The 19,422-nt window shown below is 41.4% G+C and overlaps 1 protein-coding gene across 2 annotated transcripts in view; it reads right to left on the reverse strand.

Annotated features, from left to right (window-relative positions):
• The window catches only part of ATRN (attractin), a 167,905-nt gene that overhangs the window by 86,328 nt on the left and 62,155 nt on the right, over nucleotides 1-19,422 (reverse strand). The window contains exons 9-14 of one of the 2 annotated variants that reach the window (XM_037051735.1): nucleotides 18,466-18,649; nucleotides 14,762-14,916; nucleotides 12,168-12,249; nucleotides 5,588-5,808; nucleotides 3,040-3,161; nucleotides 851-989 (exon numbers count right to left, since the gene is read on the reverse strand). In XM_037051735.1, coding sequence (XP_036907630.1) covers nucleotides 851-989; nucleotides 3,040-3,161; nucleotides 5,588-5,808; nucleotides 12,168-12,249; nucleotides 14,762-14,916; nucleotides 18,466-18,649 — 903 coding nt within the window. Of the gene's footprint in view, nucleotides 1-850; nucleotides 990-2,016; nucleotides 2,156-3,039; nucleotides 3,162-5,587; nucleotides 5,809-12,167; nucleotides 12,250-14,761; nucleotides 14,917-18,465; nucleotides 18,650-19,422 lie in introns of both variants that reach the window. The other variant, XM_037051734.1, reaches the window with a different exon arrangement.

The raw sequence follows: 19,422 nt of genomic DNA on the forward strand, positions 1-19,422 counted from the left end.
CCATGGGTTAGGGCCCATTTAAGAGCAGATAGACAGTTGCTCCTCAAAGTGTGGCATCAGCGTCACCTCTTGTTCAAATGCAGACTCTGGGCCCCACACTAGATTTGTACCCAAATCTGACTTACAGCAAGATCCCCAGGTATTCTGCTGTGCATTAAGGTTTGAGAGGCAATGAGATAAAGAGCAAGAAGCCCACTCATGCAATAGAATCCAAAGGACATTGACAGGGGGCCTCGCAGAGCCCCAGTGCACATGCTGCAGATACTGCGCAGCACCACGGGAATCCCCCTTCCTGGATATCTCAGTTCCAGCAAATACACCACAGTTTCGGTCACGGCTGGCCAGCCTCAGATCCCCTAACTCATCACTCAGAAGTGCGATAAATTAAGGCATCTGGGGCTTGAGATCACCCCAAGAGGTGCTGTGTACACAGGCATCTTGCCTCGTCTTGTCAGAAGATGTTGGCAATCTAATCCCAGTGGTCAAAAGGAAGCAGTCTTCAGTGGTGCCCAGCAGACTGGTTGTGAGACTGTGGCATTCTATTCCCAGGCTCCCACAGCAGAGTGGGGCGAGGCCAACGGAGTGGGCTCCGTGCTACAGAACCAAGTGGTCATTTGATGCTCCAGAGCAGCAGACAATGTTTCACTTCATTTCAAAGGATGGCAGGAGCATACTTCAGAACTATATATATATATATTTAAATCACCACCACAATAGTGGTATGGGAGATGAATGGATGAAATGAGCTTGCTCACTGCTGCTGGGTTCGATCAAGGCTGCACAGTATGGGAGGCATAAGTGTAAAGTCTCTAGACCCATGCACACCCCAAGGTCCTGCTGCAAAGCCTACCGGGCAGGGCGATGCACTCCTGATTCCGGGGCTCCCACTGGCAGCTCGGGTCCAGGGCGCAGCTCCTGCAGCTGGTCTTCTTATTACAGTGGTATGCGGGGTTGTCCTTGGGGCAGTTCTCATACCTGGAAATGGAGACCTAGAGCACAGCAGAGAACAGCTTTTCTCATATCCACAGAGAGAACTCATGGTAAGAACAAACAGGATACTAAAAACTGAATTAAAGCAGCAAACTGCAAATACATAAATAAATGAACAGGATGCATATGACATGACACTGCACTAGTGAAAACCCTTTAGTGAAAGGTTCTGCTCAAGGACATGCCTTTACCCAGCCAGGAAGCAGGACACCCTTAAACACCATGCTGCAACCTGCTCATCTGTAAAATGGCAATGTTGAATGTAATGCTTTTCAAATGCCTCTCAAACAGGCTAAAGGCTTTATATTTGATGGACTGCTCATAGATTGACAAAGAATGTTTTATATAAACTGTCAAAACCTAAAAGCTGAATATCATCTTTGTTGCCTTAGAACCTAAAGAAACAATTACAAATGGTGAACATTACAGGTAATTATGCTAAACCAAGATATAACATAAGACAAGATTTATTCCCGCAACTCAATGTGTCGCAGCCACACTGAACTGCGGAAATAAATCTCAAGTTTTAGCCTCAANGCCATAAATTAAGGCATCTGGGGCTTGAGATCACCCCAAGAGGTGCTGTGTACACAGGCATCTTGCCTCGTCTTGTCAGAAGATGTTGGCAATCTAATCCCAGTGGTCAAAAGGAAGCAGTCTTCAGTGGTGCCCAGCAGACTGGTTGTGAGACTGTGGCATTCTATTCCCAGGCTCCCACAGCAGAGTGGGGCGAGGCCAACGGAGTGGGCTCCGTGCTACAGAACCAAGTGGTCATTTGATGCTCCAGAGCAGCAGACAATGTTTTACTTCATTTCAAAGGATGGTAGGAGCATACTTCAAAACTATATATATATATATATATATTTTTTTTTTTTAAATCACCACCACAATAGTGGTATGGGAGATGAATGGATGAAATGAGCTTGCTCACCGCTGCTGGGTTCGATCAAGGCTGCACAGTATGGGAGGCGTAAGTGTAAAGTCTCTAGACCCACGCACACCCCAAGGTCCTGCTGTAAAACCTACCGGGCAGGGCGATGCACTCCTGATTCCGGGGCTCCCACTGGCAGCTCGGGTCCAGGGCGCAGCTCCTGCAGCTGGTCTTCTTATTACAGTGGTACGCAGGGTTGTCCTTGGGGCAGTTCTCATACCTGGAAATGGAGACCTAGAGCACAGCGGAGAACAGCTTTTCTCATATCCACAGAGAGAACTCATGGTGAGAACAAACAGGATACTAAAAACTGAATTAAAGCAGCAAACTGCAAATACATAAAAAAATGAACAGGATGCATATGTCATGACACCACACTAGTGAAAACCCTTTAGTGAAAGGTTCTGCTCAAGGACGTGCCTTTGCCTAGCAAGGAAGCAGGACACCCTTAAACACCATGCTGCAACCTGCTCATCTGTAAAATGGCAATGTTGAATGTAATGCTTTTCAAATGCCTCCCAAACAGGCTAAAAGCTTTATATTTGATGGACTGCTTCATAGATTGACAAAGAATGTCTTATATAAACTGTCAAAACCTAAAAGCTGAATCATCATCTTTGTTGCCTTAGAACCTAAATAAACAATTACAAATGGTGAACATTACAGGTAATTATGCTAAGCCAAGATATAACATAAGACAAGATTTATTTCCGCAACTCAATGTGTCACAGCCACACTGAACTGCGGAAATAAATCTCAAGTTTTAGCCTCAAGTTTTAACCTGCTTCCGAAACCTTGCACAGGTAGAGCTCACAAGCCTTACCCCAAGGCTCCAGTGTTCAGCCACAGCCGTGCCTAGGGAATAGGCATTACTCAAAACACCAGTCCTTCCCTCTAAAACACCACACGTCAATCCTGTGACAAGGACCTTTGGAACTTCAGAATGCATAGAGCATCCCTTCCCAAAAGAAAAGTTGAGCAATAATAGAATCCAAATCTACACTGAAGGTTTTACAAATAACTCTGGGCCAGTCTTTACAACACACGCATTATAATCTACACATAACCCCACTCTGGTTTGTTCCATCCTCTGAAATCCTTCAGAAGCGGCCCCTGACCTGGCCTTCTGTGCAGCTGTGGTTCCTAGGGACACAGTAGTCGTTGCACCAGTGGCAGTCATTGGTGTTGGCTGTGCAGCTGTAACAATCCGTGTGCTGGTCACATCTGTCATGGTCAAGAGCTAAGAAGAGAAGAAAAACTCATCAACTGTGACAGTTTCTCTTCAGAAAAATCACAGGCCATTACAACTGCTGTTGAGCACAATGAGACTTAGGTTAAAAAAAAAAATGTGACAAGGCTTGGGAAGTAAAACAAGGAGCTCAACTAGTAGGAAAATACATCGGTGAGGTCATGTTAAAATAAAACAGATTTAGAAATAAGTAAACAATTTGAAAAAACACTGTTTTGTACCCACTCCCCCTATAAAAGTACACAAAAAGTGAAAAAGAAAGATAGACTAATTTAATTCAACAACAGCAAGACAAGAGCTCTGGTTCTTTAAATACTTTTCTTCACAAGGAAAAAAAACCCAACTACCAACAGAATGAACACCAGGAGCTTCCCAACGAGCCAAAGTAAGGTAGGAGACCAAGCCATCTCTCCCAGCTACAAACACAAGGCGAGTCTGGGCACAGGAAGAAGGCAGCACCATGGAACCCTAAAGGAGGCAGTAGGCTGAGCTGCATTTTGCACACATATATGTAAATCCAAAGATGTAAGTTTGAGAATCTCTGGGCAGACCTGCTGCATCTCCCATTGGTCCCAGACAGGTGAAGGTTAGCAACAAAAGAGAAGCTGCACAACCATACTGCCTCATCCGTTGAATCACTGGTGGACATAGCACATGATGAAATCCATGGATAAGAAAGAGTGGGGCCATCCTCACAAAGATGCCAGCACACTGCTCCGCTGGCTTGTTCTTCCTGCCCTGGTCATCACTCCAAGGACGGAGCCCAAACAAGAGGCAGAGAATCAGGGAGGCAACACTTGAATGAATTCATATAAAATGAGTTCATAATGAACCACCTAAGCTAAGTGAATATTATATCCTATAAACTTGCACATCTAACTTGAACTTTAAAAGTTTGGTTAAGCTCTGGCTGGTCTGGCTCAGTGGACTGAGCACCAGCCTGCTGACCAAAAAGCTGCCAGTTTGATTCCTGGTCAGGGCACATGCCCGGGTTGCACGCCAAATCCCCAATTGGGGGAATGTGAGAGGCAACCAATCAATGCATTTCTCGTGCACTGGTGTTTCTCTCCCTGTCTTTCTCCCTCCCCCATATCTAAAAGTAAATAAATAAAATATTTTTAAAATTTTGGTTAAGAAATAACTATGTCACTGATATTATCCCTTTTAGGAGACAGGGACTAAACCTTCCAGGTTCTGGTCATCTTCAGTTCTCCAGCACTCACCAGCTCACCAACAAACCTAGAAGGCTGCCTGGGTGTTCTCACTGAGGATCTACGTTCAGCTGAGGAATGAAAGCTGCCTCTGTCCACCATAACTGTCGTGACAACTGCTGTACCAGCCCTAAGAGTTACGAAATCCAGTCAACATACTTTAAATTAAGTGAAGTGAAAAAATATACTATAAGGACATCTTTCTTACTCTTTTTTCTTTTAATTTTTAATTATTGACTTTTAGAGAGAGAGGAAGGGAGGGAGAGAGAGAAACATCAATTTGTTGTTCACTTACTTATGCATTCATTGGTTGCATCTTGTATGTGCCCTGACTGGGGATCGAACCCGCAACCTTGGAATATCGGGAAGATGCTCTAACCACCTGAGCTACACAGCCAGGGCATGATTTTCTTACTCTTAATGGAATTTCTCACATATTACTTTGCATTGTGCTAAATGTCAGAGCATAAGGGTAAGAAGCTAAGTAGGCAAGAGGAAGAAAGCATGGAAAACACAAGAGGTAGTTTTAGAAGCAGGGTTCACTATTCACTCCCAGCAACTGTCTGTCTTGCTACCACTGCTGTGCTGAACTAGAGAGGCTAGAAAAGAACAGCACTTTGCACAGACAGCTGCAACTTTACTTCTATCTACGAGAACAACGACCCCAACACAGCTTTTCTGGTTGGCCCTCTTCTTCTCACTCTTAACATTAGCACTGCATAAGGCAAAATGGTAGCCACTAGCCACACGGAGTTTTTAATTTAAATTAAAGTAAAAACCTCAGTTCTTCAGTCACACCAGTCTCATTTCAAGTGCTTTACAGCTACATGTGATGAGGAGCTACCATATTGTGACAGAGCAGATACAGAATATTCCCATTAACACACACAAAAAATCACTGAATTGCATTTCCTCACACAAAATGCAGCCACGTTCTGGAGCTGATATACAAAGTCTATACCACACTCAGGAGGTTTTCGTCTCTATGATTTGCAGACAGCTTGCAGGAGCCTCAGGGCATGTCCCCACCCACTGTAAAGATGTTTATAAACCAATTTCCCATAAAACCTTTGCATAAGTTATTACTGAATATTTTTGGATGATAACATGAACTTAAAAAAAGTATACATATGCTAAGTGCCTTCATAACTCAGACAAAATGAGATTTCAAGTTAATTATATTTTAAGAACAGAAAAAAAACATACTTCTTTTGGAAAAACACTCTGATTTTAACTTTTCTTCTTGTGCTTCTGTTGCCAGCTCCCAGGAGATACACTGAGATGACCCTGGGTCCCACACACACTGGATGCCAGGCCCTGCCGCTAGACAGGCAGCTTTACTCTGGTGCGCCTCACACAGTTCTGAGGTAAATACCAGGATGTCACTGAGAAGGAGACTATTAAAACCACCAAATACATACATGGAGCTAAAAAAAAAAAACCAGAGAGAAGTAGTTCAGTGGAAACATAAAAACAAAGGCATGATACACTATTTGCAATCTTCAAACTAATATTATATATCAGAAATCCTGTGAGAAATTATTTTCCAGGGTCTCAAAAAACAATTGTATACCCTTCCTCCCAAATTCTAACATATCTTGCTAGTCTTTCCAACCTGGATAATTCTAATAATATACATACTCTTTATAGAACATATATTAAAAAATTCTTATGATAACAAAGTGGCTTTTAAACATGATTCTCTGGAATATTTTAGCAGCAGGGTAAGTAAACATATTTTAAAATTAAATACATAGGACTTCCAGCCAAGATGGAGGCATAGGTAGATAGATACACTTTGCCTCCTCACACAACTGAAAGAAGGACAACAAGAAATTTAAAAACAAAAAATAACCAGAACTGCCAGAAAATTGAACTATATGGGAAGTCCGACAACCAAGGAGTTAAACAAGAAACATTCATTCAAACTGGTAGGAGGAACAGAAACAGCCAGCTAGGGTAGGAAGGGCAGCTGGAGGACCAGGGCAGGCAAGGCAGGGGCTGGAGGACTGGATGGTCCACATTTGCATGCAAATAAACCAGGAGGAACAACTGGGGAACGAGACAGACCACGCAACCCAGGGTTCCAGTGTGGGGAAATAAAGCCTCAAAATTTCTGACTTAAAAAGCCTATGAGGGTTGCGTGGCAGTCCTAGAATGTACACAAACCCACCCACTCACCCAGGGAATCAGCACCAGAGTGGCCCAATTTGCTTGTGGGTAGTGGGGGAAGTGACTGAAAGTCGGTGGGGAGCTGAGCAAGCAGCATTATTCCCTCTCTGACCCCCGTCCCACATATAGCACCACAACGCGGCATCCTGGATTGTGCTGCCCTAGTGAATACCTAAGGCTCCACCCCTTACAATGTTAACAGTTGCGCCCGAAGAAATATGGCCCAAATGAAAGAACAGATCAAAACTCCAAAAACAGAATTAAGTGATTAAGAGATAGCCAGCCTACCAGATGCACAATTCAAAAAACTGGTAATCAGGATGCTCACAGAAATGGTGAAGTATGGTTGCAAAATAGAGAAAAAAGTGAAGGCTATGCAAAGTAAAATAAAGCAAAATATACAAGGAACCAAGAGTGAAGGGAAGGAAACTGAGACTCAAATCAACGGTTTGAAGCAGAAGGAAGAAACAAACACGCAACTGGATCAGAAAGAAAAAACCAGAATTTAAAAAACGAGGAGAGGAACTTCTGGTCAAGATGGAGGTGTAGGTAGACACACTGTGCCTCCTCACCAACCAAAATAAGGACAACAACAATTTAAAAACAAAAAAACCCAAGAACTGACAGAAAATCAAACTGTATGGAAGTCCAACAACCAAAGAGTTAAAGACGACACATTCATCCAGACCAGTAGGAGGAGCGGAATTGGGCAGCCAAGGCGGAGTGCACTCACAGCAAGGCAGCGGCTGGCAGACCTACTGAAGCGGCAGAGTGGTGAATGGGGTGCACAAGGCTGCAGCTGGCCGGCAAGGCAGTAGCGGACCGGGCGGCCGCACACTCACGTGCAGATTAACCAGGCGAAACAAAGGGGGAGCAGGAACTCCCAGCCTCACAGGAGAGTTTGTTGAAGAGACCCACAGGGTCCTAGAATGTACACAAACCCACCGACACAGGAATCAGCACGAGAAGGGCCCAATTTGCTTGTGGGAAAGCGGGAGAAGTGAATGAAATCTGGCAGAAAGAGGAGCAAGCACCACTGATCCCTCTCGGACCCCTTCCCCACATACAGTGTCACAACCCAGCGACTGGGTCACCCCACCCTGGTGAATACCTAAGGCTCCATCCCTCACTATGTAACAGGCAAGTCAAGATAAAAAAAATGGTTCAAATGAAAGAACAGATCAAAGCTCCGGAAAAAATACACCTAACTGACCAACAGATATAGCTAACCTATCAGATACACAGTTCAAAACACTGGTAATCAGGATGCTCACAGAAATGGTTGAATTTGGTTGCAAATTAGATGGAAAAATGAAGGCTATGCTATGTGAAATAAAGAAAAATGTACAGGAAATCAACAGTGGTAGGAAGGAAACTGGGACTCATATCAATAGTGTGGACCAGAAGGAAGAAAGAAACATCCAACCAGAAAAGAATGAAGAAATAAGAATTCAAAAAAATGAAGAGAGGCTTTGGAACCTCCAGGACACCTTTAAATGTTCCAACATCTGAATTATAAGGGTACCAGAGGGGAAGAGGAAGAGCAACACGTGGAAAAATTATTTGAACAAATAATAAAGGAGAACTTCCCCAATCTGGCAAAGGAAATAGACTTCCAGGAAATCCAGGAAGCTCAGAGAGTCCCAAAGAAGGTGGACCCAAGGAGGAACACACCAAGGCACATCATAATTACATTACCCAAGATTAAAATGAAGGAGAGAATCCTAGAAGCAGCAAGAGATAAGGACACAGTTACCCACAAAGGAGTTCCTATCAGACTGTCAGCTGATTTCTTAAAAGAAACCTTACAGGCAAGAAGGGGCTGGAAAGAAGTATTCCAAGTTGTGAAAGGCAAAGACCTACATCCAATATTGCTCTGCCCAGCAAAGCTTTCATTTAGAATGGAAGGGCAGATAAAGTGCTTCCCAGACAAGGTCAAGTTCAAGGAGTTCATCATCACCAAACCTTTATTATATGAAATATTAAAGGAACTTATCTAAGAAAAAGAAAATGATCACAAATGTGAACGGTAAAATAACAACAAACACAACTACCAACAACTGAACCTAAAAAGAAAATTAAAACAAAAATAAACTAAGCAAATAACTACAACAGGAACAGAATCACAGAAATGGAGATCATCTGGAGGGTTATCAGTGGGCAGGGGGAGTTGGGAGAATGGGGGAAAGGGTACAGGGAATAAGAAGCATAAAGGGTAGGTAAAAAATAGACAGGGGGAGGTTAAGAATAGTATGGGAAATGAAGAAGCCAAAGAACTTGTATGTACAACCATGGACATAAACTAAGGTGAGGGGAATTCAGGGGAGAAAAAAATGGGACAACTCTAATAGCATAATTGATAAAATACAGTTAAAAATAAAATTAAATTAAACACATAATTCTAAATCTAAATATTCTTAAATATTAAAAATAAATATGTATAATTTAAAAAGCATAGATAAAGTCTCCTTACTTAAGACTGTGTAATGATGTATAAATCAATAAGAAACAGATAAAACAGATAAACATGAATATTTAGTACACAGTAGAATTGGCATCTTAAATTAGTGTAGAAGAGATGGACTTTCTAGTAAATGGTATGGAGATAATAAAATAAACATGGGAAAAGATAAAATTGAATCCATTTCTTCATACCAGAGTAAATTCCAAATGGATCAAAGAACCACTTGAAAAAAAAATGAAGGCACACATGTACTAGAAGAAAACATGGGTGAGCTACTCTATCACCTGGAAAGGCTGCACCACTAGGCCCTACAGGACACCTACTACACAGGGCACTCTACCAAGTCTGGAAGACCCAGCAACTCTACCTAATACATAGAAACATAGGGAAGCAACCAAGAAATGGAGACAAAAAAACGGGTCCCAAATGAAAGAAATCTCCAGAAAAAGAACTAAATAAAATGGATTCAAGCAGACTACCAGATAGAGTTCAAAACAATGGTTATAAGGATGCTCAAGGAACTTAGTGAGAACTTCCACAACTTGAAAAAGGGCATAGGAAACATAAAAAAGAACTAGTCAGAAATGAAGGATACACTAACTGAAAGGAAGAATAATTTATAGGGAATCTTCAGATGAAAATGAAGCCAAGAATCAAATTAGCAATTTGGAATATAGGGAAGGAAAGTATAGCCAGAAAATATAATCAGAATAGCAAAAAGATAAATGATCCTACTCTGCCCCAAATGAACATAACATAAGAAGCCTCTGGGAAACTTAAGTGTACCAACATTCTCATCATTGGGTTTCCAGAAAGAGAAGAGAGTTAGAAAGTGAACACCTTTTAGAAAAAGTGATAGAAACCTTCTCTAACCAGGTGAAGGAAGTAGACATACAAGTCCAGGAAGTGCACAGAGTCCTAAACCAAGAAGAACCCAAAGAGACCAACACCAAAACATATCACAATTAAAACAAAGAAAGTTAAAGACAAAGAGATAATGTTAAAAGAAGCAAGAGAAAAGCAGCTACTTACCTACAAGGGAGGTCCCATAAGACTATCAGCTGATTTCTCAACAGAAACTTCGCAGGCCAGAAGAATAGCAAGAAATATTCAAATTGATAAAAAGCAAGGATCTACAACCAAGATTATTCTACCAGGCAAAGTTGTCATTCAGTACATATAAGGTCTTTCCAAAGGTATCCAGCCATGTAATACGAAAATAGAGACTTTTATCGAGGATACAAGATACAAGAAACATTGTACATAGGATATTGATGCCTCAGTCCCCTCCAAAGTAGGAACCTTGGGACCTCACACAGTTCTCCCAATCTCCATCAGCAGCCTCATCGGATTTTCCTGAATCTCATCTCTGATCTGAAATCTCTTCCCTTTCAAAGCTGACTTTAGTTTTGGAAACAGCCAGAAGTTGCAGGGCACCAAATCTGGGCTATAGGGGTGCTGAGTCACCTGGGTGATTTGATGTTTTGCAAAAAAACTGAACAATGATGCATACATAAGTGGGCACATTATCCTGATGAAGCTGCCAATCACCAGATGCCCATAGCTGTGGCCTGAATCAGCCAAACAGTTTCCATGAAAGACTGTTCAAGCTTAATGCAAAATTTGATGCAGATTCATTGCTCTATTCATTTAGTCATTTTGAGCGCAATGGACACACAGTACACATGCTCACTCAACAGCATCTACTTTGCCCCCTGCCTTGTACAGTAAAGTTGTCATTGTTCATGCATGTACATTCCAGTCCACTCTCCTTGGCTGCCAGGTTACATCAATGTGGTGCAAACCATTCTTGTTAATGATGGCTGGATGTTTTCCAGACAGATCTCATATAAAGAACTTTCCAGGCAAGAAAAAGCTAACAGAGTTCATTATCACCAAACTAGTATTATATGAAACGTTGAAGGGTCTTCTTTAAGAAGGGAAAAAGATGAACAATAAAATGGCAATAAATACACATCTACCAACAACTGAATCTAGTAAAACAAAATAAATAAACAAGCAAAACAGAAACAGACTCATGGGTGTGGAGAACATTTTGATGGTTGCAAGATGAGAGAAATGTTGGGGGAATGGGTGAAAAAGGGGAAGGGATTAAGAAGTACAAATTGGTTGTTAAAGAAGTCATTGGGATGTAAAGTATAGCATAGGGAATATAGTCAGTAACATTCCATTAACTAAGTATGGTGTCATGTGGGTACAAGATTTATTGGGATGATCACTTCTTAGGTTATAAAATGTCTAATTATTGAGGTATGCACCTGGAACTAATATACTATTGTATGTCAACTGTAATTAAAAAATAAAAAAATATTTAGAAAATAATAATAAATGGTAAAAATGAGAAAAAATTACGAGGCAACTTGGAAATTTGAACACTGACTGAATACTGAGTGATATTAAATTACTGTTCATTTTTTAAAGTGTGATAATTGTATTGTGGTTGTATTTTTTTAAAGTGAAGAAGAAACAGTAATAACAGCAGAAACAAAAAATGAGAAAAACTAGTACCGTGATTAGGCTGTTTAATAAATCAAAAATCTTTAAAGCACACTGTAAGAAACAGGAGTGCCATTTCATGAAGAGCCTTCTCCAGGGGCGAACTGATGCAGAGCTCTGTTAGGCAGGGCCATGCATTTTCAAGCAACGTGATGCAGACTCCAGATTACCAAAGACTATAAACTTCTATATGAAACTTCACAATCTCCCCATCTCTGTTCCCTACCTGATCCCCAATCTGACATGCTCTCTCTCCTTTTTCAAATCTCCTTACCACTCAGACCTAAGTACCACAAACAACAGCAAATGACAGAGGGCGTAAGACAGTAACTGCACATAACTTTCGTGGTCCAATGCATTCAGGCAATATAGAGTACAATATACTCCTGCGTGCCAACAGAAAACACATCAACAAACATGGCACCAAAATTCATTCAAACGAACATCAAACATTTTAAATATATGTCAGGAAATTTGTACCTACGTAATTCTGGGAAAAACTAGTAGGTCCTATTAAATAGGAAGAGGAAATCCTGCAAATAATATGTAAGTCTGATCTCACTTCTTCATAGTGTACTTCATTTTCATTTTAAACACAAGAGAAAAGGAGCAAGCACTTTCTTTCCCAGTTACCTGTTGTGTAAGACTGCTGAGTGGCCAAATCTGTTGACATGGTGGAGATCAGGTCTGGGAAGCACTGACCAGCGGTCACAAGCTAAGAGCAAGAAAAACACATTTCAGATGAGACTGCTGTTCATCATCAATAGGAACTGGCTTTTTTTTTTTTTTTTGAAAGAAGACAGCAACAGACACAACCTCACAAAATGTGCCTCTCACTTTTTCGTAGTCACACCATCATTTCTGAGTTAAATGCTGCAGCAGAACAGCAGGGCACGTAAGAAAGGCAGGACCATATGCCAATTCTAATTAGTGAATTATAATTCCTTCTAATTAGTGAATGCATCCAACATTCATGATACCCACATCACTCAACTCTGCTGCCTATCAATTTCACCCACTACAATGGGTTTTTTTCCCCAAAGAGTTTATTTATTTATTTTTAGAGAGAGGAGAAGGGAGAAAGAGAGGGAGAGAAACAATGATGTGTGAGAGATACACCCATTGGCTGCCTCTCACATGCCCCCAACTGGGTACCTGGTCTACAACCCAGGCATGTGCCCTGACTGGGAATCGAACTGGCGACCTTTCAGTTTGCAGGCCGGCACTCAATCCACTGAGCCACATCAATCAGGTCTCACTCACTACAATGTTTTTTTAAGTTAAGCATATTTTATATTTTTCAAAGCTTATGTAAGTAAAACATGTAAGTTCCATAATTATTTTCCCCTCTATATTGACCTGTCCAAATAGTAGCTAAAATAAGAAAATACAGGTAAAAAATTAAAACTAAAAAAAAAAGAAATCAACATTATCTACTTTTTTTAAACTCCTTTCCTCAATCTTTTAGATCTACTAATTTTCCTTTGTTGTGATCGACACTATCAACTGCTCTTGCTGGGAAACCACATGCAACTTCCATTCACTGCGCGCTTCTGAGATACTCAGATATTCACACTCACTAAGCAAACGTTCTTCCACTCAATCCAGACCTTTATTCAACCTTGACAACAGCTTTCACTTCCTTCTCCAACCAGCCCAGGCTCTGCGGTCTTCCTCACATAGAGAACAGAGGTTTTCTGCCCACCCACCTTGCTTCCTTCCTTAAAACCACAGTGTGGCAAAGACCCCCTCCTCTTAGCATACCTGGCTTTGACCATGGCATTTAAATATGCCCAAGACAGTACTCAAATCACCGCTTTCTTCTTCTCAGAAATACATTTTAAAAATTAAAATAGTCAATATTGACTGTGTGTATCTCCCTTATATTATTTTGTAGCCCCCTGCCACCTGGATTATTCCTCCCTGTGTACAGGGTAATAAACAACCTCTTTGTTGCTAAACCTGAAAGACTCTCCAGGCCTTATTTTAATCCCTCTGTGGCAGGGTTAACATTTCCCTCACAGGACACCAATCTTGCCTTACTTTCCTTCCACTCCTCTGACATGCTTTCATAGTCTGCATTCTCTTCCCAACTTCTTTATCCATCTCTCCTCTGGCTCTTTGCTCACCCCTGATGACACATGTTCCCTACAGAATCTCACCCCTTACTGGAGATTCCCACTGATCTCTGCGCTGCTCCATCCCATAGTCAACTCCAGCTGAACATGCTCCCCAACTCCCTGCACTCACCTCCTCCCAGACCCTGTCCCTGTACTTCCATTTCCCGCCTTAGTAAAAAGTACCATCTACCCCATCTACCCACATCAGCTACCTGGGAATCAAGATGTTTTAATCACTCTCAAAATACACCCCAGACAATCCTCAAGTTCCCGGGAGTTCTCAAACCCATCTATCTCTTTATCATCATTGCCACTTCCACAGCCTTGGTGCAGACCCTCCTCAGAACTTCAGCAAGAGCCTCCTAACTCCCATCTCGCCCCATGTAACTACTCACTACAATGCCTCAAAGAGCTCTTCCTGAAACACAAGTACAATTCTGTCACTGCTTATGTCAAGTTCTTCAAAAGGCCCAAACCCCTCAGGATCTGACCAGTCTAATGGCTGCGTGGGTCTCTAGTTCCACTTAAAGTAGCTACCATACAGCCAGAACTACTCACAGGCCCCAAGTACATCGCATGGTCTCTTTTTGCCTCCGCCTCAGAAGTCCGCCTGGCTCTGCCTAACTGACTTTCCAGTGTTCCTCAGGACCTGGCCCTTTCCCTAACCAGAACCTTTACCCCCATATGTTATGGACTATTCAGAGGCACTCTCAGACATTCATCTTAAAGCAAGTAATACTCTGAATTGCAATTATATTGTATGTTCAGTTCTCTGCCTCCCCCCTATGAGGCCAAGGGCTGTAACGTACAGTCCCCAATGTATAAGCTCGGTGGCTAGCACAAAAATGACCATCCAATGATATAACTAGACATGGGCCAGTGTTTATTTTGCATAAACAAATACTGCCCTCTTCTGGTTAACATTTTCATATGTCACCACATGAAAATTTTTAAAGAATGTAAAATCAGATTCTAGGAACCAACTTAATACAATTTGGGTGGTAAACAACCACAAGACACTTCTGTGTAAGATATTGTAGCACATCTTAGAGAGCCCACTTATCTGAACTCATCCTTAGAAATTAACATTCAACTAACTACACTTACCAATGTCATAAGCCATGAAATCCGAAGAAAAGCACTTGGCACCATAGCTCATGGACGTGTCGTTGTGCGTGTTTCCTCCGAACACCAGCATGGTCCCACTCACCAACACCGCTGTGTGCAAGTAACGGAAGAACCGGCTGTCCTTAAGAATGGTCCTTTTGAGAATTAAAAGTAATAAATACAAAGTTAGTTTTTTACAATACTTATCACCTACTTGCTAATACAAACATAACCATTTTCTTAGTTTCACATCCAAATGTGCAAGTATTTCTGAATTTTTCCCTATATATAACTTTTTCAACACTAAGTAAACATATAAAAACTTAAAGATCTATGAGAATTTTGACAAAATATATTAAGCGCTTTAAAAATTTATGAGCTCAAGATGACAGAATAGACAGACATGGCTTGCCTCTTTGCACAACCATGTCAAAATTACACTAAAACATAGAAGAACCATCACTCAGAACCATCAGAAACTGAGTTGAATGGAAGTCTGACAACTATGGAATTAAAGACACCACACCCACCCAGACTGGTAGGACGGGCTCAGAAGTGGAACGGACTAGTCCCTCACACACGTGTGGTAGATAAAAATTCAGGAGGGATATCTCAGGAGTGAGCAGTCCTAGCCCCATATGAGGCTCCCCAAGCCCAGGGTTCCAGTGCCCAGAAGATAAGTCCCACAACTTCTGGCTACAAAAAATCAGCAAGGATTGAGTAGGTGGAAGAAACTCCTTAGAGCTCCAAGCAGTTCCTCTTAAAAGAACCCACACACAGACAGACTCACCTACTCAGACTCACTCCCTCTGAGCTCCAGCACCAGGATAGCAGCTTGAAAGGCACCAGTGGCATACAGGGAGAAACTGAAGTGTATGGCATCAGGGCAAGCAGAGGCCATGGTCTCTCTTCTAAACCCTCCCCCAACAGAGCTGGCAAGCAGGTGCCATATCTCAGACTCCATCAACCTGGCTAACACTGTTTGATCCACCTTGGAGATCCCCAGAGACTCCACACCACCCAGTTTACAGGGGCACACAAGCTGCTTTTCCATATGAATGGCTGGTCTTGGCTTATGCTTCACAACTTCCTAAATCCTTGCAAACATGCAACAGCTGGCCTCAGAGAGCCCCACACCCAGCAACAGAAGCAGCCAGCCTTGATTCACAGTGTGGCTTTGCCTGGGAATCTCCAAGCCCAGTACAAGTAACAGGCATTTCAGGTTCCTTTATACCTCAGGCAGGGTGGCCTCAGACAAAACAGAGGTAGGGGATGACCCTGGCCTGTACCACCCAGAAAACCCCAGGGCCAATGCACCCAGTTGTCAGCTACAGACCACACCACCCTGCCCCTGCGCAGCTGATCCTCCAAGGAGGGCGGAAGTTGGTGCTAAGTGGTCGCAGCCAATCCTTCCAGCTGACTGGCCTGGGTAATTCCTTCCCATTGATGTGCCAACAACAACCAAGGCTCAACTACAAGAGGAAGTGTACTCAGCCCACACAGAAGGTGCACCTCAAGTACCCAGGTTATGTGAGAGAGGACGCTGTGCCACCAGACCCTACAGGACACCAATTACATTAGGCCACACTACAAAGGCAGAGTCAAAGCAGCCCTACTTAATACATAGAAACAAACACAGGGAGGCTGCCAAAACAAAGAGACAAAGAAACATGGCCCAAATGAAAGAACAGCTCGAACTCTAGAAAAAGAGCTAAACAAAATGGAGATAAAGCAATCAGATGCAGAGTTCAAAACACTGATTATAAAGATGTTCAGTGAACTCAGTGAAGACCTCAATAACATAAAGATCTATTCAGAAACAAAGGATACACTAATTGAAATAAAGAACAATTCACAGGGAAACAGTAGAGTGGATGAAGCTGAGAATCAAATCAATGATTTGGAACATAAGGAAGCAAAAACTAACCACACAGAACAACAAGAAGAAAAAAAGAGTAAAATGAAGATACTATAAGCAGTCTCTGGAACAACTTCAAGAGGTCCAACATTTGTATCATAAGGGTTCCAGAAGGAGAAGAGAAAGAGCAAGAAATTGAAAATCTATTTGAAAAAAATAATGAAAAAAAACTTCCTTGATTTGGTGTAGGAAATAGACATGTAAGTTCAGGAAGCACAGAGAGTCCCCAAACAAGGTGGATGCAAAGAGGCCCACTCCAAAGCACATCATGATTAAAAGGCCAAAGGTTAAAGATAAAGAGAGAATGTTAAAAGCAGCAAAAGAAGTTAGTTACCTACAGAGGAATTCCTATAAGACTGTCAGCTAATTACTCAAAAGAAACTTTGCAGGCTAGAGAGGATTGGCAAGAAATATTCAAAGTCATGAAAAGCAGAGACTTACAGCCAAGATGGCTCTATGCAGCAAAGATATCCTTTAGAATCGAAGGGCAGATAAAGGGCTTCCCAGACAAGTAAAAACTAAAGGAGTTCATCATCACCAAACCATTATTATATGAAATACTAAAGGGACTTACTTAAAAAAAAGAAGATAAAAACTGTGAACAATAAAATGGCAAAAAAATACATATCTATCAATAATTGAATCTAAAAAGCAAACTAAACAAACCAGAGAACAGAGACAGAATCATGAACACAGAGAGCGTTTTAATGGTTGCCAGGTGGGAGTGGGGTATGGGGGAATGGGTGAAGAGATGAGGGGATTCAGAAGTACAGATAGGTACAGAATAGCCATGGGATGTAAAGTACAGTACAGGAAATGAACAGCCAAAGAACTCATAGGCATGACCCGTGGACATGAACAATGGTGAGAGGATTGCCAGAGGGAGTGGGGGGAGCTGGGTGGAAGGTGGCAAGGAGGGGAAAAAATCAAGACAACTGTAATAATGTAATCAATAAAATATAATTAAAAATAACTATGACCTTATCATTGCAGTTTCTGGGTGGAAACCATGTGAAATACAGACAGAAGCTTATGCACAACACTTTATCAGTAGCATAAAAGTGAGAAACCAAAATTTCTGGCTGGATAGGCTCAGTACAATTATACAACAAAGTGTTACACCACCACTAAAATGATGGTTTTATTTTTTTTAAATGATGGTTTTAATGAAAGGCAGAATGTAAAGTGAATATCCACAGTATGGTCTCAAGTGTGTAGGGGAATAGGGAAAGCAACAAGAGAAACTATTGCTTTATAGTTACATTATTTCATAACTCAGATTTGCTTTACATTTACTAAAATCAGCATACTTTATATAAACCAATATACAGTTTAGAGTGAGGGGAGCTCTAATCTTTTAGGTACTAAGACCATTTCTGTTTGATGATTCCATGGATGCCAATAACTGACATCAATGATGACACCTCAGTCATTAAGAAAGGGAAAAATGGATATAGTCTACGTAATTACAACAGAGTGCATACTCAGAGTAATTTATTCCTTAGGATTCTGAAGAGCTAAAATTTTACAGTGGTACTGAATGTATGAAAATTAAAAACGAATTCAAAAAAATACCAAGCATTTTCTAACCAACCCACACAAAAATTAAAGAATAATGCAACAAAACAAATACTACCTACTTTATTACCTCTGCTTTCCCCCCAATTTCTTTGTAACACTGCAGAGAATTATCTGCTAGGTCCAAAGACAAAAATATAGCACAGTATTTTCTCAGCAATAGCTAGAATTCACACCTTACAGTGAAAGTGCAAGAGAAAGCACTCACCACATCTGGGTGTCCACATCGTATCTGTAGAGATCATCTGCGAGCCGGTACTTATTGGCACTGAAAGCCTTGTAGCCTCCATGAACATAGAGGGCCCTGGTCTTGGGGTCATAGACACTGCTATGGCCATAGCCCCCTTGGACAAGGGCACCAGCAGTATTTAATATGCTCCATGTGTTTGTAACTGAAAAGAGAAAACAGTTAAAGGCAAATGTTGCAGGCTTCTCCTCTCTAATACTTAAAATTACCAAATAGCTTAGGACAAGAGTAGAGATTTCAGGAGAATTGATACATATAACTTTCTTTTATTGTTTTTTTTTTAAGATTTTACTTTTTATTTTTAGAGAAAAGGGAAGGGGAGGGAGAGAGGGAAAGAAACAGCCATGTGTGGCTGCATCTCTGGTGCCCCCAACTGGGGACCTGGCCTGAAACCCAGGCATGTGCCCCGACTGGGAATTGAACCAGCGACCCTTTGGTTCACAGGCCAGCATGCAACCCGCTGAGCCACACCATCCAGGGCTCTCATTTTATTTTTACAGGGAGGTCACCTAAAACTAATTAAGTCAGGTGGCCAGACTTTTAATTTGTTTAAAATTCTGATGTTCTAACATGCCATGTAGAAAAAGAATTACAGTAAATTGAAAAGACACAGAGAACACTTAGTTCTCATGACCTTTACTGATCAATACACAGATATACTGTATGCACCTACTTTCTCAAAATATAAATTATAGCTGGCACTCCTACTACAGAACAAGACACAATAAAATGTAACCAAAGGAGAAATTACAGAGTAAGGGGAATCACACTCCCTTAAACCAATCTCTAGAGGGCTTACCAAATAACATTTTTTTCTTCTGAATAATTGTTTTTTAGAACCATTTATTTCCTTACTTTATTTTCAGCATGTAAAGAATTTAGTGCCATCTCTGCCCCACACCAAACTGACAGTAACAT

The sequence above is a fragment of the Sturnira hondurensis genome, unplaced genomic scaffold (assembly GCF_014824575.4).
Source record: "Sturnira hondurensis isolate 20B ecotype Veracruz unplaced genomic scaffold, ASM1482457v3 Scaffold0007401, whole genome shotgun sequence".
NCBI lineage: Eukaryota > Metazoa > Chordata > Mammalia > Chiroptera > Phyllostomidae > Sturnira > Sturnira hondurensis.